General features: G+C 38.4%; 2 protein-coding genes across 3 annotated transcripts in view; one reads left to right on the top strand and one right to left on the bottom strand.

Annotated features, from left to right (window-relative positions):
- EXT2 (exostosin glycosyltransferase 2) overlaps positions 1–4,655 on the top strand; it is a 62,037-nt gene extending 57,382 nt beyond the window's left edge. Inside the window, exon 14 of the mRNA XM_063438158.1 lies at positions 3,525–4,655. Coding sequence (XP_063294228.1) covers positions 3,525–3,663 — 139 coding nt within the window. The 3' untranslated portion in view covers positions 3,664–4,655. The remainder of the gene's footprint in view (positions 1–3,524) is intronic.
- A 5,053-nt stretch (positions 4,656–9,708) lies between these two features.
- The window catches only part of ALX4 (ALX homeobox 4), a 95,946-nt gene continuing 82,562 nt past the window's right edge, over positions 9,709–23,092 (bottom strand). For both annotated transcript variants that reach the window (XM_063437567.1, XM_063437566.1), the window contains exon 4: positions 9,709–12,876. In XM_063437567.1, coding sequence (XP_063293637.1) covers positions 12,553–12,876 — 324 coding nt within the window. In that variant the 3' untranslated portion in view covers positions 9,709–12,552. The remainder of the gene's footprint in view (positions 12,877–23,092) is intronic.

Here is a 23,092-nt window from a genome sequence, read left to right as displayed (position 1 = left end):
TTCCTTTAACTGAAAGCAGATTGCGTGATGTGGTTAAAGAATATAGCTCATTAAAATATTGCAAAACACAGAAATGGATACACAGCACTCCTAATCCTTAAAGGTATCACGCTTTATTTATTGATGGTGCTTACCCACTGTTGACATCATTGCAGAAGATGCAAATTTCAATCACATTAACCCCTTGAGAACTTATTGCCTGGCACATGTTGCTTAAGGAATTAAGTAACTTCTGGTGTTTGGATTATGTTGGTGATTTAAAATTTGTTTCATTATAATTTATTAATTGTGAACTTATTCTGCAGCACTTCATAATTTTACAAAAGCTGATAAAATAGCAAATGAGAGAAAAGCTATGAAAAAAAATTAACTGTGACTCAACATTAACTAGTAAAGGTGGTGTTTGTACAAGCTTAGTGGATTTGTGCATCTGTGTATAATTATTACTATTATTTATAAAGCGCCAACAAATTCTGCAGCGCTGTACAATTTGTAGACTTACAAACAAGAATTTGTAATCCGACAAGTTGGGCGCACAGGAACAGAGCGGTTGAGGGCCCTGCTCAATGAGCTTACATTCTAGAGGGAGTTGGAGTATAGTGAATCAAAGAGGTGTAAGGGCATACATATTTGTTTGTAGGGCATACCTAATTGTTTCACCCTCTGTCTTTCTAAGAGAATCATTCAGTGTGTCTGAACCATCTGCTGTCTTTTTGTTATACCAATGAAGATTGTTGGATAACTGTTAGTGTCAGCTATGATGAATTGACTGCCTTTATGAATCCTGTCCTCACTGCAATTGGTTGTGTCAATTAATTGACACGTCTTGGAATTGGAACGAGTTTGAAATAAGACTAGGTGTCACAGAAATAGAAGATTCTCATGTAGTACTGTACTGTATGCGTAAAGACTAACCCGTATGTTGCTCATTGTTAGTCATTTCCCATTTAAATGGACAGTTTTTTTCCAAATGGCTGTGTGTTATGAGGTCTTCATCTCCATGCTCCCAAGTTTCCGGCATCCAAGGCTTATCTTCAGCTTGGGGTCGAGCGCTGATTGCCTTTCTGATTCCCTGTCATGCACACACAGCGCTTGGAATGGCAGGAATTTCCAGGGGAGGAATTGAAGGCAGACAAGAGGGTAGATGGTGTTTCTCCTGCATCTCTCTGCTCCAGCTCTCTTTGCTTTTGAAGTCAATGTTAACCCTTTTTCTTTGCAGCTCAGCCTGCCACATCAGTCAGATTCGCACAGATCCCCTGCTTGTTTATTTGCAACTTTGTGTGTGTTCTACTGTTATCCCCTTACACTTAACATCAGTTTATGCTCAATGAAAATGTGATGTTAGTTGAGTATTTTATTTTTTCTGTACATTTTGCAACCTTTTTTTGTACTGTGCTGCGGAATATGTGGGCGCTTTATAAATGCCAGTAAAAAATAAATATAAATTTGACACCTGCATTAACTTTGCAAATAAAATATAATGCGCTAAACAGTACATAATTATAAAAACTAGAACAATACAGACAAATGAGAAATATATATATACGAATGTCAATAGTAGATATGCTGTGTAAGCAGTGACACTGTTGAAGTTGCTGGCAATTAAGGTGACATTGCTATTAGGAAGAAGAAAGAATAATGTATGCTTGAGTCTGACACAATGTAACTAGAGCCCAGGCTTTTAATGAGGCTATTATGTAAGTGTGAACTGCTGTACGGCGGGGAATGCGGCCCTAGCAGAAGTAACCTTCTTCCCTCTAACCTTAAAATGGTTCTTCTATCCCATTCCAAACGTAACTTTTACAAAGTGGTTTGAACACTTTCCCTCCGTGCAGGCACCTGTGACTCTTTTATTAGAATATTGGGAGTTCGAAGTCATCCCAGGAGGCTACAGTGTTGTGTTCCTTATTTTAATACAGACTGGTGGAAGGATCCTGTCATCTGAATTCAGCCATGCATGTTACCTTTTCTTACAGCTTGGTGTCTTGCTAAAGGCTTTCAGCTCTTATAAGATTGCAACTCTCGCAAGTCTCTGCCAGACTTTGAGTGTTATAGTAATCCTACAGCTGGGGGACTGAAGTTGGTCAGCCAGCATGGAATAAATGTTTAGGCAGGCATGCCTGTGGTTGTTCTCGTACCCCAGTCCATGCCTGTAGCTCTGTTTTGTCCCGCTGCATGCTTTTTATTACAATGATTGTTCTGGCTGTCGTGCTCCTGCAGACTCCCGAATTCTTGCACCCCAGGAGTTAGTCACTGAGCAATGAGACACAGAGCAGCCTGTGACCTCATGTTCTGCATGTGGGCTCGAGTTGTCATGTCTGTAGAGTTATGTTCTCTCCCTTCTATTCTTGAGAGAGTAGCTGCGTGCTGAACAAGACAGATCTCCTGCGGGGAGGAACATGTGAATATTAGCAGAGGAAAAGGAGAGGGCCTGTGAATGGTTGGCCTGGAACATTGCAGTGCTCTAAGTGAGGCAAGAGTGTCTGAAAGGAATGGCTTCTCCTGCAAAGACAAGGCTGTTCGTGTAAGCAAATGTCTCTAATAAGAGAATCCGCAAAGAGCCCGGTACATATCGTTGACATTTGTTTACAATGTATTCTCTGATTGCACTGTGCTGTTCACTAGGAAAAGCGTATACATTTGTAACTTTCTGATACAAATAATACCTGCTTTACAAGCCCCCAAAGATGTTGTTGGTACCCCACAGAGGCTTTTCTAGAAGGTTAAACTCATCAAGAGTTCAGGTATGTGATTTTACAACTGCCCTCCCAAGACAGGATCTAAAACGCATGAGTGAATTTAGTATCTTAGCTGTAAATGGCTGGAGCATACTTAGCACTGTAGGAAAACACTCACTTTAAACATCCACATAAATGATGTTTCTGACAAAACATGTTAAGACTTTTGTTGCAGTAGGACTTTGCTAATGCATATTGCGACCGTAATCCCCTTTTGGTCCTACGTGAGCTCAATAAAGACTCAGATACACTCAGTGGAGTTTTTCTACCCGTTTTATTATCAGCAAGAATTGGTAATAGTGATGCTGACTTATAGGTTTTTCCTTAAAAAGTTTACTAAACTTTAAATTGCAGGGGGGAAAAGCCTGATCCTTATCGGAGATTTCCTTCAAAAATGCTGAAATTCACTATGGCTCCATCATATCCCAGTTTCCCCATATATCATTCCGATGTATCACATAACAGATAATATATGCAACATAATTTATCTTATAATGAAACAAGTGAGAATAAACCATAACTTATATTCTTAAGGAAAACTAGCTAATAGTTAATACAATGGGCATTTTATAAAGCATTCATAAACCATAGGATTGGGATTCGGGGTGTTTAATATTAAGTATTGACAAACTGGCAGTTTACTATTAATTTTCCGCAGTTTAAAATCTCTGAATTCAGGGAGAGTTTTTGGTTCTTACTTTGCGTGTGTTTGTGTTGTTTTTTTATTATATTTTTTTTTATTATACTGTATGGATGAGTAACACGTTTTACTTTTCCCCAAATCAGGTCTGAATGCATTAACAAGTTTGCTACGGTTTTTGGTACAATGCCCTTGAAGGTGGTGGAGCACCGGGCAGATCCTGTACTGTACAAAGACGACTTCCCGGAAAAGCTAAAAAGCTTCCCAAACATCGGCAGCTTGTGACATCTAAGAGGGATTTCGATCACTCCGCTTCCTGGATACTAATTCTGTCCCGGCGACATCCCATTCACACGCAGGAGACTTAAATTATTTCAGAATGTCTAAACTTTCAGCTTGTCGTTCATTTTTTTTAATCTTCTGTTTTATTATTGCTGCCCAAATGCATTACTCTAAACAATTCCCAAGCTTTAACACGAGCCACATCACCCTGGAACTAATCTGAACCACACGTGCGTTAACCTGCTTTATATTTCAATCATTTTGCTCAAAACCTAGTATCTGTCTATCTGGTTTTACGGTGAAATTGACGATCCAGAGTGAACAGTATATTTAACGGTTGCAGCCAGTAATATTTATATAATCATGGACCTAATATTGGTTGTCCCTCTGTCCTGTGACCTGCAATTCATAGCAACAATTTGTAGAACTGATCTCCTAATGTATCCAAACTGTAACTTCTTTGTGTTGTCAGTCTGCAACTCCCATGAGCCTCAGCAATTCTGATGCAGAGCATCATGGGGTTTGTGAGTTTCACAACAGCTGGATATCATCCATTTTGCATGTTGGCAGCTCCAGTCCACGTATTTCAACACTTTGTATGTGCTTAAGTTCATTTCGTTCTGTGCTCTCATTACTCATGTTTTGTTTTATTTTTGTTTTTTTTAAATGTATTTTATTGATTTGATTACAGATAGGTTGCATATCACATTTTTTGTTGTATCATTTTGTTTTTAACTTGTGTTATACTGACAAACCTGTCTTTTAAGCCTCCCTGCGTATTTTGTGTTTTCTAAACTGTTACTTACACAATGTTTAAATGTAAACAATCTATAGTATAATAATGTACGTCCTACTCAAGCCTTTAATAGAACAGGCTTTTAAAAACAGTTTTTCCAAAGCTTGTTTGAGGATACTTTTTCTGTTGCATTTTCCAGCAATTTAAAGGAATTCTAATGATCTGGCTGTGCGTCTACAAGAATTGTATTGGTCAGTGTGTGTGGGGGGTGAGGGGGGGATCTATAAGTATAAGCCTGTCCTTTGCCTATGTACCTGTGATGGGAGTAATGATACCGTAATAGGTAGCAGTGACAGTATTCTATTGAACATTGAAAACCTGCACATAATCTGTCATTGTACTCCCATCTTGATGAGCCTCCTGGGACCCAGCATTCATACAGTCCTGAATCCTGGCTCTGGAGTGTCCTTATTTTGACATGTTTTCTCTCACCATGTGATTTGAAATGTCTACAGACTGACAGAGAATCATGGGAAATGTAGTTCACTAATCTCTTGGGTGCATGGTTTAGCCACCACTGCTCTAAACCTATTAATAATGGTTGATCCCTATGTTTATGTATGTGAACATGAGATCTTTTTTTTTAATTTTTTTTATTTTTTATATGTGACATGACTTGAAGACACTGCCTGACGTACACTGAATTTTATGAGCTGCTGATATGAATTTGGTTAGTTAATCACTACTTGGATTTCAAAGGAACTGCTTTATTTTACTGATTTCATATCCATAGCCCTACCCATCAGAACGCAGGAATTGTGTGTCCTACAACCAATGTTGGCACTAGCGACTTACTATATCATTTCTATCCGCCCTTTTCTTATTTTCTTGTAACGTTCCGTCATTTACGTTAAAATGACACTTCTGTTACGGATGGTTTGAAGGACACTTCCACAAAGTCTGGTTGTGGTATCGATCACAGCAGCCTACATGCTTATTTTCTGCCATAATTCTTCTATATAATTAAAGTACTTGGGAATGTTTAGAGTTTATTGTTGTAACGGTGACCACGTGAAGCTGCAAGGTGTTTTGTAAGTTAGTGGCCATCTTATGACAACTTACCTTTTAGTATGTAAACATCTGACTTTGACTACCAGCTGCTGTTGTATCACAAAGTAAGGTAGTCTGTCAAGGTTGGAGACCCCTAATTTTGAAGAATGACCCTCTATTTTCCTACTCTACTTTGATAATTAATGGTTGAGATTTCCAGACCATGGCTAATCCAGCTCACTATCCCCTACTCGGAGCGAACATCACCTAACCCGTTGCGAGCCCCCCTTCCCTTACGGTTTAACTATTGAGCTGAAGGATTGTGTCAACAATGTTTATCTCACCCTCTTTCTGACTCCTAAATTCTGCACCAATTTTTAAACAGACGGCAAAAATGTTACAAGAAGCAGGCAGTCGGGTGTAGAGAATGCTGGGAAATCTGATATTTGGGGTACATGAGACCAGTAATGCATCAGGAATAGCATTTTTAGAAATATATTTTACAAAAAATGCAAACTATATTTTATATGTTAACATTTTAGTTTTTTTTTTGGTTTGTTGCTCGTCTGCTTAATAAAAAAAAAAAGGTAATGTATTAAATGGTTCAATAAGCAGATTGTGTATAGATGGAATTTTAAACATTATTTTTTTAACACTAAAAGATCACATTTATTCTGTTGTAACATGCAATGTGTACTACTGTTTGTCCGTGAAATAAATTTAGAAAAATGTAGTCATCCACAATGAAAAATGGATTAATCGCTAAACAGTCAATTGATGACCTCAAAAGGAAAGTCCGGCATACAAGCCAAGCCTTTTCTTTTTCCCAGCTCGGCTCTTTTGGTCTGAATGTTATGATTGCACCATAAATTGTTGTTTAGTGAATAAACCCCAAGATCATGTGCATTCTTTGTAACTTTTAGATTCTGTCTGGATTCTTTAACCCAGGTGTGTCCAAACGGTGGATTCCCAGATGTTTCAAAACTCCAGCTTCCGTGAAGCTTTGTCATTCTAACGGCATGCAAGACATCATGGGTGTTGTAGTTTTACAACATCTGGGGATCTACCTTTTGGGCACCCTTGCTTTAACCCTATCACCTCCAGAAAAGACAGTTGCAGAGGAGGTTGCAATTCCAACAATAGGCCTACAACAGTTAACGAACAGATCTCATGTGAAGCTTTGCAGATTACTCTACAGCTGCTTGAAGGCTAACAGCGGTCTAGCATTTGCAAAGCATCCTGGGCCTTGTAGTTTTATTGCATCTAAAGTGCTACATGTGGGCTGACACCAAACTTTTAGGGTCAATGGGTGCATACTGTGTAATGTAGTTTGGCAATTCCTTGTATGTAGCACTGGGTGTGTTCATGCCGTTTGCTGTCTATTGTCCTATATTGATCATGTAAGGGATATATACGCCCCTGTTTACAATAAATGGAAACCAAAATGCAGTGGAAAAAGACTCAAAATGTTACCACTACTGGAAATAAATTCTAAGAATTTTAAACATTTAGCATCCGTGTTTTACTGTGTCATTAATCTTGCGGTATATATTTCTCTGCTCGTAGTTTTTCCTATTACTCCAAATGTTTCTATTCTTGTGGGGTGTCTGTTATTCATAGAAAATAGTACATATTCCTGAAATGTCTTTCTTCCCTCAATAGAATTTGCAATGCATTATTTAGGGGGCTTCTTGAACCCCCCCAACCCCCACCCCCATCTTTTTAACACCTGGTTCAATTCTTCATAGACAACAGCCTCCTGTTCTTAATCAAAGCGCTGTACTAATCCATTGTCAGTGGCTCAGAGGGGCATTTTCAGAGGTGTAGCCAAGAAGTATCCTCTGTCTTTCGACCTCTCAAATTATATATTACCTGTCACAAATCTGGCGGGTGAAGGACGGCCAGATGGGGTTAAGAGAGGTGGTGATTACTGCACATTCTTCTGAGAGTGGAATTATCCATCAAAGTTCTTTTAAGCTCAGCTGGTTCCACATCCGGATTCACAGCTTCCAGCTCTCGGTTCCTAAGTAAAACCAAACATGTCCTTCCACTTTCATGAGCTTATTCGCCAATATGTTTATGGCTGGAGCGCTTAAAGAGGACTTGGCACATTTCTATTTTTTGATCTTTGTAGAGGGTATTCATCCCAGCAAATGCTATTTATACATATGGTTTTGTCAGATCACAAGAAGAAGTATACATAAAATTCACTTTTTTTCTTCTCTTCACTTTTTTCTTATTACGTTCAGAACCAGAGATTTCAGGGCCACCATTTTGAATATCCAAATCTTCTACGGTCTTTTCTATATATTCCCCCCCCCCCCAGTGATTCCACCTCTTGCTGAGCCTTGTTAGTTTAAGGACAACTGTCTCCTCAAACAATGTTTAATATAATCCTTTTATCAAGTGTGTTTAAGGATATAGATTCTTTTTTAAATAAAGTATAATTTATATTTCACCTTTGATTGGACAGTGTTTGAATACAGACAGTCTCTATGGTCTTTTATGCCCAAGGTGGAAGGATCCTGTCACTTACTAATGGTAGGGATGAGTTTTTCCTATATTTTTTACATATCCTTCATTTCTCAATCCTTTTTTTTTTTTTCATCCTTTTTACCTTTCATTATAGCCCTTTGCATGTTTACTGGTCTCCTAAAATCTGGCTCTTGGATATGTATTCAGTTAACATTGAATTGCAGTGAATAAAAAGCAATTTGTAAAATCTGGCTAATTTCTCACCTATGTCTGGAAAATAATTCTGAGAGTTGTAGTTTAATACGTGCTTGAGTGTCAACGTTGCATACCACTGCTATACAAAAAAGAACCTCAAACTTACTGAACTGTGTGTTGGGCATATTCAGATCTGATAGTGAGCAGAGAATAATGAACAAAGTCATTCAAAAAATAGAAGAATTGGAAATACAAATTTTGGTCCGACTACACGCATTGGACAAATGTTTAAACTCCACTGCAATAGCTCAGCCAACTTGGAATAAAATGTAATAAATAAGGAATTATTTATTAATTATTATGTCTCCACAATTCCCAGTTTAGTGAATGAACTGATGAATGTTTAAAGGGACACTCTTAAGAACCATAACCACTACAGATCACTGTATTGATTATGGTTATATGAGTTTACAAACAGTTTAGTTTTATTTATTTATTATATTTTACCATGGTTTGACAAAAAATGTGTTTCGTCCTGGCGCTCATAGCGTACACCTTCCTGTTCCAGAATGTCAAGTGTGAATCCATTTACCCTTTGACACCGTGATATAGAATGTGACTGCAGATAAGAACCATTCGGCTCATCTAGTCTGCCCAAAAATTATAATCTGAGAGCGCTGAAGGCTTCTTAGTCCAGCCATGCTTCTTTTTGTTTTTCTCTCGAGTTTGCATAAGCATTTATCAAGTTATATATTTTTATAATAATTTTTTTTCAAAATTAAAAATAAATAAAATTTTAAAGGGTTTAACATTCTTAAATGTTAAAATATAATTAACTAATAAAAAACAAAACAGACTCCGTTACAAGAATCACCATTTTAATAAGTCATAGCAATAATGGTGTATAATACATATAGAGATGGCCTATATACAACTTATTTTTTTTAATTAATATTTTAGTGTTAAAATGTGTCCAACTCATTCTTTGTTAAGCAAAGCAAATACAATCACATAGGAAAAACATGAGAGAGGAGCAAATTGTCATTGAGGTTATGTCCTCTCACACTCCTTGTATCACTCACCCTCCTCCTTTCGCTCCCTAAGGGGTATTTATTTCTCTGTTGCAAGGCACTGCATGTTTAATCAGTAGTATTAAATAGATACCTCTCTACAGACTTAAAGAAGGATCCAATGCTACAGAACACGGCGGAGGAAACTGGCTGACATTCGCTTTTAAAATAGTGAGGCCAGTATGATATCCTCGAAAACCTTTAGATTATATTGAAATTGATCTGCACGAACGAATTTACATTGTCACATTCGCCATTTCTCTGCAGATATCCAGTATACATCAGTCTTTACATTTTCTTAGCAGTGAGTGAGATTGAAATTCTAGATATATTTTAAATTGCTGGAATGAAAATCAAATTTGTTTCCTAATCGTTTGCGTTTGTTTTTCAAACTGATTTATTTTTACCCTCCTATATTTTGTACAGATCTCATTGCTCATTTTGCTCCAAAAAGCTGAAATTCCCACACTGGTAAAAATATAGCAGTCAAGTTCCATATCTTGTACATTTTAATATGTTTCAGTGTGCCTTTTCCTATAGAAGCTATTAATTTGAAGGCGTAATGAACCATTCAAATATATAAATGCCATAGAATTGATCATTCCTCTTCACATTCGTGTGGTCTGATTTAAGGCTATTTTTCTTCCCCAGTCGCTTTTATGCATTCGACTGCCATATACCTATTAGAAATTACAATACGTTTATATCTGCCCTGCGTATATGCCAGGTGAATTGCTAAAACATTTACTGAGGTCCGCTAAGAACTATCTACAGCAGCAAATCCACGTATTTCACAATGTTTAATGCTGTCAAAACGCTAGATTGGTGCTTCTTAAAAAGTGGCCTCCAACAATTCATTTAAATTTACAATTTAGCTGGCATTTTTTCAAATTAACATTGTAATTACACCTTCGATGCAGGAATTAATCTATAGATAATCTATGCTGTTTAAAGTTACTGGCTACTCCATTAGTGTAACATTTGGTAAGGTCCCTAACACAGCTTGGTTCTGACGTGACATCACTGAGATGGGTCTCTCCCCACGTGTACTAGTAAGTGGTACACATGCAGTCTCAATAGGACCCAATTTCTACATAGCGAATGCAAGGACGCATTTGAAAAAAATAAAATTGGATAGTTGAGTCTAACCAATATTATTACAAGGGAAACGTGAGCTAGCTTATCATATAGATGGGATTCCAAACTTTGTGAAATCACGTCCAGTATGTCACAATTTGTGGAATTTGGCAGATTGTTTCTTTTTTATACTCAATTACAGGTTTCATGGAACATATTACAAATTCACTTTAGGATTATGTTTCCTTGTTACATTTTAATGGAACCAAATATATTTATCTCCAACACAATCTAGAGTAGACGGATGGACTTTATAAGCTCTTATGCATAGAGAGTGCTGGATAAAAGCCAACCAATGGAAAGCAGCATATGATCCCAAATGCCTCTATTTAACTTGACTTAAATTAAAGAGAACCTTCCATCTAAATAGAGAAAATGAGCAGAACATAAAACAAAAATTTAACAAAAATTGTGTAGAAGTTATTCGTCGGTCACTTGAAATTCTTATAGACATTTATCTCAACCTATCTTTTCTTTATCTATGGAACTCTGCAACCCCGTTCCTTTTAGGTTGCAGAACATTCTAAAAAGATATTCAGTAGCCAATCTGGAAGAGGAGGAGAGTGGCATTCTAGGAAAATTAAAATTTGTAGACACAGATGACCAACTATGGCATGTGTTTATGAAATGCAATTCTCACGTGGTAGATCATAGAAAATTTAGTTTACAGACCACGAACAAGGCCATTTTTGTTTTTCTATGCTCTGTTTGTCATATTTTGTAAGGTGATGGACTTTCTTAAAATTTGACATGTCCAGAAATTCTGGATACAGACCAACAGTTAAAACGTTTAAAGGAATCCCTCTGTGTGTACAACTTCACTAGAGACTTTTGTACGAATTAATTAAAGGTTGCTTATTTCGGCTTCAGTACCCAACTGCATTTCTTGTTTGAGAATAATCTTTAAAAAAAAAAAAAAGCACACTGGAAAAAGTGAGGATTTCTAAACCGACGCCTCTTCCATAAATCCCAGGATCCTGTCTTAGCATCTTTCTGATCTGCCCTGTTTTCTAAACCTAAGTATGAATTTCTAGAAAACCTCAGCTGACCCAGGAGGCGAACAGTGTCACTCGACTGCGGAGAGAGGAAATTTACAAGCCAAATTCTGTCTTTTGCACTGACCAGAAATGGTTTCTTTGGAGGTTTTCCAAGACTTTGAAAAACAAGAAAACCTTTTAATGCCGAGGTTGATGAGAACACTTAATCCACTAAAAATAGGGTAAACTCAAAGTTACAAATTTCTAAATCGCAGAGAGGTGACACATTGATGCCATACATCCGCTCTCCTGAACTTCAATTTGACTTATTGTATAGGTAGATAATGATCACTTATCCTGCTGTTTGTGACCTAAACTCCCACCATTTTCTGCCAAGCAAAAACAGCTTGAGACCTACCAGTTGTCTTTTTGACTAAACATGTTGTTACATTTGGTGGACTAACAGGCAGAATGGCTACAAACTGACCTTTTAGCTGAGAGGGTTCTTTGGCTACCTTCATCTCAACAGGAGAGATGGGGACCTTTCCAAACCTCCCATACTCCCCTTGTACCCTTTAGAGAAATGCGAAAGGAGAAAAAGAACAAAACACACACAAAAAAAAAACTCAACAAAATAATTAAAAGCAAAGCAATCCAATTTCCAAATATTATGAACATGAACAGGAGGACAAAATGTGATCTTGATGGCATCTGCATAAATTGTTCCCTGCACTGCTTGAAGCCTTTCTCTTGGGTCTTTTTGGAAATGATACAACCCGCGGACGTTAAATTATCTCCCAGTACTTTCTAGAAAATCAAAGAAGTGGCTGATATTCAGGAGTTTTCCAGCCCACTAGGATGTCAGGAATTCTCTGTATTACTCCACTATCCCCTCTTCAAGGCACTGTTGGGTGTTTGGAAGGGCACTACAAGTGGTAATAATGAGGAAGAGCAGATGATGACAGATTTTTGGTTTTTAGCGCACGCTTTGCTGAACTCCCTGTCTTTGGGGTGAAATATCCCTGATTAGTAACCTTAAGATTTGGATTGTCAGTGTACAGAATATTTCCTCTATCGCCCTCTGCAAACCCAATTTGCAGAGCTCCCAGCACTTCTTCAGAAGTAGACGTTTCAAAATTTGGCAAGTTTGGCTTCTAGTCTTTGGGGAAACTATGTAGAAGGCCTCCTTGTGGTGCGTTGTGTGTCTGTACCGTAAGGCATGGTTTAATGTCCATTTTATCTGGTGGTTCTGTCATGTGGCCCAGGACATAGCTGCGCTGTGTTCCTTGGCTTTCATCCTGAGAGCTGCAATGCTGGAGCTCTTGCGATCGGGCTCAGCATTCAAGTCGTACCCATTTATTCCAGGGCCCATGGCCCCACTGCTGAAGAGACCTCCCATGTGTGATTGACCCACATGAGCACCAGCTCCTTGAACACTGAGGAACTCGGACACTGCGCCAGCAGAGTGCGGATGGGTGTGAGGAGACATACAGGATGAGACTGTGTCACAGGGTACTACGCAGGCAGGTACTGGGGAACCTCCGCTGTTATTACCAATCCAGGAAGGGTTCTGAATCTGCAAGTAGGAAGAAGAACACAAATAATTAGAATGGGCTACAGACGTCCATTGTAAGAATCAGCCAAACTAAGAGTTCCAATATAAATGAGTGTTATTCTTAAAACAGGATATGAGCAGCTTAATCTCTCTTAATCTCCCATTTTTGGACTCCACCTCCTACACCCCTCTATGTCTTGATGCAGACTTTATTGGATGGCAATGCAACATTTTAGTATGGCCCTCAAGATGTTATCTAAACGACACAAACAAAAACAGATTGGGGAAGCATTTGAGTTAGGGAGAGAATGCACCGTTAGATTTAGGGATTTTATTTGATCGGGATAGAAATTGAGGTTAGATTTAAGTTATCAATGAAATTTACAGGGAGTGCAGAATTATTAGGCAAGTTGTATTTTTGAGGATTAATTTTATTATTGAACAACAACCATGTTCTCAATGAACCCAAAAAACTCATTAATATCAAAGCTGAATATTTTTGGAAGTAGTTTTTAGTTTGTTTTTAGTTTTAGCTATTTTAGGGGGATATCTGTGTGTGCAGGTGACTATTACTGTACATAATTATTAGGCAACTTAACAAAAAACAAATATATATTTCAATTATTTATTTTTACCAGTGAAACCAATATAACATCTCAACATTCACAAATATACATTTCTGACATTCAAAAACAAAACAAAAACAAATCAGTGACCAATATAGCCACCTTTCTTTGCAAGGACACTCAAAAGCCTGCCATCCATGGATTCTGTCAGTGTTTTGATCTGTTCACCATCAACATTGCGTGCAGAAGCAACCACAGCCTCCCAGACACTGTTCAGAGAGATGTACTGTTTTCCCTCCTTGTAAATCTCACATTTGATGATGGACCACAGGTTCTCAATGGGGTTCAGATCAGGTGAACAAGGAGGCCATGTCATTAGATTTTCTTCTTTTATACCCTTTCTTGCCAGCCACGCTGTGGAGTACTTGGACGCGTGTGATGTAGCATTGTCCTGCATGAAAATCATGTTATTCTTGAAGGATGCAGACTTCTTCCTGTACCACTGCTTGAAGAAGGTGTCTTCCAGAAACTGGCAGTAGGACTGGGAGTTGAGCTTGACTCCATCCTCAACCCGAAAAGGCACCACAAGCTCATCTTTGATGATACCAGCCCAAACCAGTACTCCACCTCCACCTTGCTGGCGTCTGAGTCGGACTGGAGCTCTCTGCCCTTTACCAATCCAGCCATGGGCCCATCCGTCTGGCCCATCAAGACTCACTCTCATTTCATCAGTCCATAAAACCTTAGAAAAATCAGTCTTGAGATATTTCTTGGCCCAGTCTTGACGTTTCAGCTTGTGTGTCTTGTTCAGTGGTGGTCGTCTTTCAGCCTTTCTTACCTTGGCCATGTCTCTGAGTATTGCACACCTTGTGCTTTCGGGCACTCCAGTGATGTTGCAGCTCTGAAATATGGCCAAACTGGTGGCAAGTGGCATCTTGGCAGCTGCACGCTTGACTTTTCTCAGTTCATGGGCAGTTATTTTGCGCCTTGGTTTTTCCACACGCTTCTTGCGACCCTGTTGACTATTTTGAATGAAACGCTTGATTGTTCGATGATCACGCTTCAGAAGCTTTGCAATTTTTAGAGTGCTGCATCCCTCTGCAAGATATCTCACTATTTTTGACTTTTCTGAGCCTGTCAAGTCCTTCTTTTGACCCATTTTGCCAAAGGAAAGGAAGTTGCCTAATAATTATGCACACCTGATATAGGGTGTTGATGTCATTAGACCACACCCCTTCTCATTACAGAGATGCACATCACCTAATATGCTTAATTGGTAGTAGGCTTTCGAGCCTATACAGCTTGGAGTAAGACAACATGCATAAAGAGGATGATGTGGTCAAAATACTAATTTGCCTAATAATTCTGCACTCCCTGTAAAGTGTGTGTTTAGGGTTTTCATTTTCAACCAGATGTTAACTTGCTTTAGAAGTTCTTATCTCTTGCTCTGTAAATGCCACTCTAATAACACAGGAGGGTCTATGGGCTATTAACAGAACAAGACACATGAAATTCTAGATTAAACTGAATTTGCAAAGCTAAAACCCATCTTCTTTGTGCCAGAGGGAACTTTTTATTACCCACAAAACTGGATTCAGATTTGAATTATCTTACGATCATGCCTATGCCCACAGTGTCTACAAGGATTCTACATAGGGTTTTTGAATTGTAAATTTTGAATTGGAAACATTGAATCAATTAACCAAACAAGTAGCAAACTATAGTACGCTGATATTATTAATAGTATTTTGAGAACAAGACAGGAGTGAATGCATAAGCTCGTCTTTTGAGATAGCTTAGAAATTCCTCGAGCCTTAGCCCTTCAGAAGCTACACAATTATTTATAACATTTATTAAATGAATTTATCTGCCCTCCAATATTTCTTTGTAACTGCCATGCTGAACAAGTAGTTTGGGGAAGAGTCAAATTTGAATGCACAAGTAAAAAGCTGTGTTTTTAACTTTTAGGTTGAATTCCTTTAAAAATCTTTGTGTGTGATGGTAGGAGCGCATCCCACGGCGGTAGAAAAGCAAACACATTCACAGAACTAGAACCACAGGCCCATGTCTGTGGGTCAGATTACACTCATTTACAAAAATTCAAAGTGAATTTCAAATTTAAGGCCAAGATTGACAAATTTGAAAAATTATCTGCTATGCTTTGAGTTCTTAAAAAAAATTGAATTCACTTTTCATTCTCACTTTAGTGATCAATTCTAATAATAAATTACTCTTAATATAATTATTATTATTAGCATTAACAAAGCGCCAACATATTCTGCAGCGCTGTACAATTCTAGAATGGGGATATTTGGCAAGTAATTTCTATACAGAATGTAACAGAGAAAGCCCTTCTCAAAAGAGCTTAGAATCTGGGAACTAGAACTTGCCAGAAATATGTTATGCGCCCTCGTCAATATCTACAGGACACATTTTTTTTTATAATTTTTTTTTTTTTTTATAATTTTTTTTTTATTTATAAATTGCCAATAAAAAAAAAATATCTACAGGACAAATTTTTTGGTCTGGACAGGATATTTCCCACAGCAACCTTGGAAAGCAAAACCGACACTTACTGCCTTTTCTTTCTTAATGCCTTATTGTTAACAGTTCTCGATGTACAGGAGTATTCTCCAAATACACGCCAGTTATCATGATCTGTGTCTTGTATGCATCCCAAATACGTATACCACGTGTCTCCACATCTGGGCGATGCTGTGACAGAAGCTTCAAAGTCAAATAAATTACACAGCGCGTTTCAGCAGCTCTTAACCCTTCACGTGTCAATGCTTCTAAAAGCACGAATCCACTTAACCCTGCGCACACCGCGACCCACGCTGCGCTTGATGCCTGTTCTGTGCGATGAAGAGCGCCAATGTTTGTTTTACATTCACTCAGATATTTTAAAACGTGCAGCTGTTTATAATGTTTATACAGTTTGATCAAACCGGTGTTATTTTTTATTTTAATTTTTATTTTTTTATAGTGTTTTACAAATCCACTGGTTCTTAGAAATGTAAGCTTTAACCTCTCAGTTAATATTAATGTTTATAGGGACTCTCCACGGAAAAGCGACAGGGCTGAGATTGGACATAATCCCAAGCAGATTTATTGTGGCATAAAAAGGGTCCTAAGAGTTTTTGACAGACTCCTGGTTAAATTAATTCCTGATTTCAGTGCGTTACAGGGATAATCCGTAAAAGATATGTGCAATAATATTATGAAAAAAATATTCTAAACGCATTGCTGTGGTTATGGTAGCAGGAGCGCTCTGGTACCATATTTAAGTAGCTGGACCATTTAGTAACAGTTTGACTTTAACCTTGCTGGAGTCTGTTGAGCACAACTCCTCTCAAGGGGAAGTTCTGTTCCTGCTTTCAGGAGAGCAAACGAAAGCTCCTAGCAGGAGCTTTCACCTCTCACTTCCAGGTAAGAGGAGGCAAGGAGTGGCACATGGCAGACTCTGGGTGATAAGTCAAACTGGTATCAAGTGGTTTGATTACTTACGTTGGAGGGGTGCAATGACACTCCTGGTACTATATCCACTACAGTGCATGATAGTGGTTATGGTGGTTGGAGTATTCTTTAATATAACAGGAAAACTAAAAAGGCTCCTTATGTTGGAAGCTCCTGCAGTTGCTGTAAGTACGCCTAGCACTGACCCTAGCACTGATCCATACGATGTCAAACCACTTGAGAGTAGTTTCCATCGCTCCAATCATCTTCAGGAGGAGGAATCAGTGGTTAGAGCAAAGAAAGATCGCAATCACTGGCTGAGAGCGTCAGCCGAGCTGTTTGGGCCAATTAGCGTAGTCCTGAATTTGCTTACTTTGCTCTACAGCGCAATACAGCTACTCTGGCTCGTAATGACCGTCTATGGCAGATGTGGAGAAGGTGGCTATAGGGGCTCAGGTAAGTTGTCACGACATGCTAAAACAGTTTGGCATCTTACTGTGGGATGTCGCACTCCAAGCACCATAACCACTACAGCAATCTGTAGTTATTATGGTGCTTCGAGTGTTCTCTCAAAGCATTGAGTACCCGTCTTAATGGTCCAACAAGGTCCTCTGTTCCTGTCTAACTACAGCTAAAATACTACCCTTCCTCCCTCTAACGTCAAAGGAAGACTTTCAGCGTCCACCTGAGCGCGGGATGTGCACGCGTAATATAAAAACAATATATAGCAAAGCTTGATAACAGTTAGTGAAATGGTGCTACAATCACCGTGTGTATCACGCGGGCCGCAGCGCACAATGCGTGACCCCACCTCCCTGGGCCACTGGTACAGGATCAGACCCTATAGACCAGACCGAGAGGCTCCTGATTGGTGGATACTCTTCCTGGAGAGGGGCGGGCTATCTGCTGTTGATGTTTAAGTTTTTTCAAATGCAGCAGGAACTTTAAAATAATAAACTAAAACGAACCCCTTTTTTTTTTAATTGTTTTGCGTATTTGCAGTCATACGTAATCTTATTATGGATTATTATTGGGGATCACTCCGAGCCGGGATGAAGGCTATTTAAATATCATGGTAATCAATGGAATGGGGTAGTTCTATAAAAATGGGTGCCATCAACATGAAACCAATGAAATCCGTTAGACCATTCAAACAAGCTGGTTTCCATGGTGATTGCCACAGATGTAGAACTAAACCAGACTTGCAATTTATAGATACCCATTCTTTAGAAGATAATAAATGGCCAGCAAACAGGACATGTTGGGGGCACGGTGTCTGTTAACCCTTTAACTAGACACTTTCAGCAATAAAAATACTGTTGAACGAACCCCAACGATTGGAGAGCCTGAGGTGACCTGATATGACTTAGGACGCAGGATAATAATGGCTAAAGCCATCCACTCAAACTGTAGGCTACCACTCCCATAATGCTTAGCCAACTTTACAAATGGTGGAGCATCATGGGAAATAATTTCCTACAGCAGTTGCTATGCCAACGACATTACTAACTAGACGGTTGTGATTAGAGTTAAAACCTGGAACAAGGTTGGCACTAGGGACTGTCTGCCGAAACCCATGACAGTTGTCCAGTATAGGTCACTAGCCATTCTGGCAGGGGAGCAGAGAGCTGATAGGCTTACGTTGATTTCTTCCCCGCACCCCATGTCCATTCTGATTGCAGCTCATATTTCAGAGATCACCCCCACGTCCCATAGGAATATATGAGATGGAGGGGGGGGGAGATTATGAAATGAAAGAATGTAACAGAAAAGCACCAGATGTGGACTATGGAGCAGAACATTCCAGAAGTCTCTCAGCAGCCCTCCTGCTCGTCAAACATTTGACCTTTTCCTTTCTTACAACTCATTCCTTTTTACACTCACTCTTGGTTTTATGGATACTGATTAAATACAAAATGACCGGGGAATCAAAGCTGCCTTAATCACAACTCCACAGAATCTTGTTTTACCCCTTCCTCCATTAAACGTTCTCATGCCCGCCTGATGGTGCACACACTGCTGGGATTTTAGGAACGGGTGAAGGACATCTAATAAGGACACGTTCATTTCTTGCAAAGGATGACAATATGACACTACTTTTTGTCCGGAGGCTAAATATGCAGAGTTATTAACTAAAGTGACAATTCTAACGTGAATTCAAAGTCAAATCCAAATTTAAGGTTAAAAAATGCTTCCCGTTCAGCTACTTTGGCCTTAAATCTGAAATTTACTTTAAACTTTCTCACGTTAGTAAATGCTGATAATATTAGACTCTGTATGTTTCACTGTAAGATGTGAGTAGATAATAACTGGTTCTCAGGGAAGTGATTTTAAGTGGCCACAATGTTTACTTTGTTAGATATTCCGTAATGATGTAAAATAGGGATGTGAAAACTATCAAATCAACTATAAATAAAGTTAACTGAGGCACAAGCGGGGGGTGCGTCTCTGCTACAATTCGGAGTTTAGTGTATAAAAAGCAAAGTACAGGTTAATCGAATGGATTTCCTATTTATGGAGCCGCCCTAAGGTGTACTCAGCACTTTACAGGTTACATTACAGTAAAGGGGGGTTCAGTAAGTGCAGTAGGTATACAGTGTATGTATATTTTATTTATATAGCACTAACAGGTGTACTCAGCACTTTACAGGTTATGTTACAGTAGAGGGAGGTACAGTAAGTGCAGTAGGTATACAGTGTAAGTATATTTATATAGCGCTAACAGGTGTACTCAGCACTTTACAGGTTACAGTACAGTAGAGGGAGGTACAGTAAGTGCAGTAGGTATACAGTGTATGTATATTTTATTTATACAGTGCTGACAGGTGTACTCAGCTCTTTACAGGTTACATTACAGTAGAGGGAGGTACAGTAAGTGCAGTGGGTATACAGTGTATGTATATTTTATTTATATAGCAATAACAGGTGCACTCAGCACTTTATAGGTTACATTACAGTAGAGGGAGATACAGTAAGTGCAGTAGGTATACAGTGTATGTATATTTTATTTATATAGCACTAGCAGGTGTACTCAGCACTTTACAGGTTATGTTACAGTAGAGGGAGGTACAGTAAGTGCAGTAGGTATACAGTGTATGTATATTTTATTTATATAGCAATAACAGGTGCACTCAGCACTTTATAGGTTACATTACAGTAGAGGGAGATACAGTAAGTGCAGTAGGTATACAGTGTATGTATATTATATTTATATAGCGCTAACAGGTGTACTCAGCACTTTACAGGTTACATTACAGTAGAGGGAGATACAGTAAGTGCAGTAGGCATACAGTGTATGTATATTTTATTTATATAGCGCTAGCAGGTGTACTCAGCACTTTACAGGTTATGTTACAGTAGAGGGAGGTACAGTAAGTGCAGTAAGTATACAGTGTATGTATATTTTATTTATATAGCGCTAACAGGTGTACTCAGCACTTTACAGGTTATGTTACAGTAGAGGGAGGTACAGTAAGTGCAGTAGGTATACAGTGTATGTATATTGTATTTTTATAGTGCTAACAGGTGTACTCAGCACTTTACAGGTTACATTACAGTAGAGGGAGGTACAGTAAGTGCAGTAGGTATACTGTGTATGTATATTATATTTATATTGCACTAACAGGTGTACTCAGCACTTTACAGGTTACATTACAGTAGAGGGAGATACAGTAAGTGCAGTAGGTATACAGTGTATGTATATTTTATTTATATAGCGCTAACAGGTGTACTCAGCACTTTACAGGTTATGTTACAGTAGAGGGAGGTACAGTAAGTGCAGTAGGTATACAGTGTATGTATATTTTATTTATATAGCACTAGCAGGTGTACTCAGCACTTTACAGGTTATGTTACAGTAGAGGGAGGTACAGTAAGTGCAGTAGGTATACAGTGTATGTATATTTTATTTATATAGCAATAACAGGTGCACTCAGCACTTTATAGGTTACATTACAGTAGAGGGAGATACAGTAAGTGCAGTAGGCATACAGTGTATGTATATTTTATTTATATAGCGCTAGCAGGTGTACTCAGCACTTTACAGGTTATGTTACAGTAGAGGGAGGTACAGTAAGTGCAGTAAGTATACAGTGTATGTATATTTTATTTATATAGCGCTAACAGGTGTACTCAGCACTTTACAGGTTATGTTACAGTAGAGGGAGGTACAGTAAGTGCAGTAGGTATACAGTGTATGTATATTGTATTTTTATAGTGCTAACAGGTGTACTCAGCACTTTACAGGTTACATTACAGTAGAGGGAGGTACAGTAAGTGCAGTAGGTATACTGTGTATGTATATTATATTTATATTGCACTAACAGGTGTACTCAGCACTTTACAGGTTACATTACAGTAGAGGGAGATACAGTAAGTGCAGTAGGTATACAGTGTATGTATATTTTATTTATATAGCGCTAACAGGTGTACTCAGCACTTTACAGGTTATGTTACAGTAGAGGGAGGTACAGTAAGTGCAGTAGGTATACAGTGCATGTATATTTTATTTTTATAGTGCTAACAGGTGCACTCAGCACTTTACAGGTTACATTACAGTCGAGGGAGGTACAGTAAGTGCAGTAGGTATACAGTGTATGTATATTTTATTTATATAGCACTAACAGGGGTACTCAGCACTTTACAGGTTACATTACAGTAGAGGGAGATACAGTAAGTGCAGTAGGTATACAGTTTATGTATATTTTATTTATATAGTGCTGACAGGTGTACTCAGCACTTTACAGGTTACATTACAGTAGAGGGGATGTACAGTAAGTGCAGTGGGTATACAGTGTATGTATATTATATTTATATAGCACTAACAGGTGTACTCAGCACTTTACAGGTTACATTACAGTAGAGGGAGATACAGTAAGTGCAGTAGGTATACAGTGTATGTATATTTTATTTATATAGCGCTAACAGGTGTACTCAGCACTTTACAGGTTATGTTACAGTAGAGGGAGGTACAGTAAGTGCAGTAGGTATACAGTGTATGTATATTTTATTTTTATAGTGCTAACAGGTGTACTCAGCACTTTACAGGCTACATTACAGTAGAGGGAGGTACAGTAAGTGCAGTAGGTATACAATGTATGTATATTTCATTTCTATAGCACTAACAGGGGTACTCAGCACTTTACAGGTTACATTACAGTAGAGGGAGATACAGTAAGTGCAGTAGGTATACAGTGTATGTATATTTTATTTATATAGTGCTGACAGGTGTACTCAGCACTTTACAGGTTACATTACAGTAGAGGGAGGTACAGTAAGTCCAGTAGGTATACAGTGTATGTATATTTTATTTATATAGTGCTAGCAGGTGTACTCAGTACTTTATAGGTTACATTACAGTAGAGGGAGGTACAGTAAGTGCAGTAGGTATACAGTGTATGTATATTTTATTTATATAGCGCTAACAGGTGTACTCAGCACTTTACAGGTTATGTTACAGTAGAGGGAGGTACAGTAAGTGCAGTAGGTATACAGTGTATGTATATTTTATTTTTATAGTGCTAACAGGTGTACTTAGTACTTTACAGGTTACATTACAGTAGAGGGAGGTACAGTAAGTGCAGTAGGTATACATTGTATGTATATTTTATTTTTATAGTGCTAACAGGTGTACTCAGCACTTTACAGGTTATGTTACAGTAGAGGGAGGTACAGTAAGTGCAGTAGGTATACAGTGTATGTATATTTTATTTATATAGCGCTAGCAGGTGTACTCAGTACTTTACAGTTTACATTACAGTAGAGGGAGGTACAGTAAGTGCAGTAGGTATACAGTGTATGTATATTTTATTTATATAGCGCTAACAGGTGTACTCAGCACTTTACAGGTTATGTTACAGTAGAGGGAGGTACAGTAAGTGCAGTAGGTATACAGTGTATGTATATTTTATTTTTATAGTGCTAACAGGTGTACTCAACACTTTACAGGTTATGTTACACTAGAGAGAGGTACAGTAAGTGCAGTAGGTATACATTGTATGTATATTTTATTTTTATAGTGCTAACAGGTGTACTCAGCACTATACAGGTTACATTACAGTAGAGGGAGGTACAGTAAGTGCAGTAGGTATACAGTGTTTGTATATTTTATTTATATAGCGCTAACAGGTGTACTCAGCTCTTTACAGGTTACATTACAGTAGAGGGAGGTACAGTAAGTGCAGTAGGTATACAGTGTATGTATATTTTATTTATAT

The sequence above is a fragment of the Pelobates fuscus genome, chromosome 12, assembly GCF_036172605.1.
Source record: "Pelobates fuscus isolate aPelFus1 chromosome 12, aPelFus1.pri, whole genome shotgun sequence".
NCBI lineage: Eukaryota > Metazoa > Chordata > Amphibia > Anura > Pelobatidae > Pelobates > Pelobates fuscus.
Note: the sequence above shows the minus strand (reverse complement) of the source record. Positions and strands in the feature narration are given on the sequence as shown.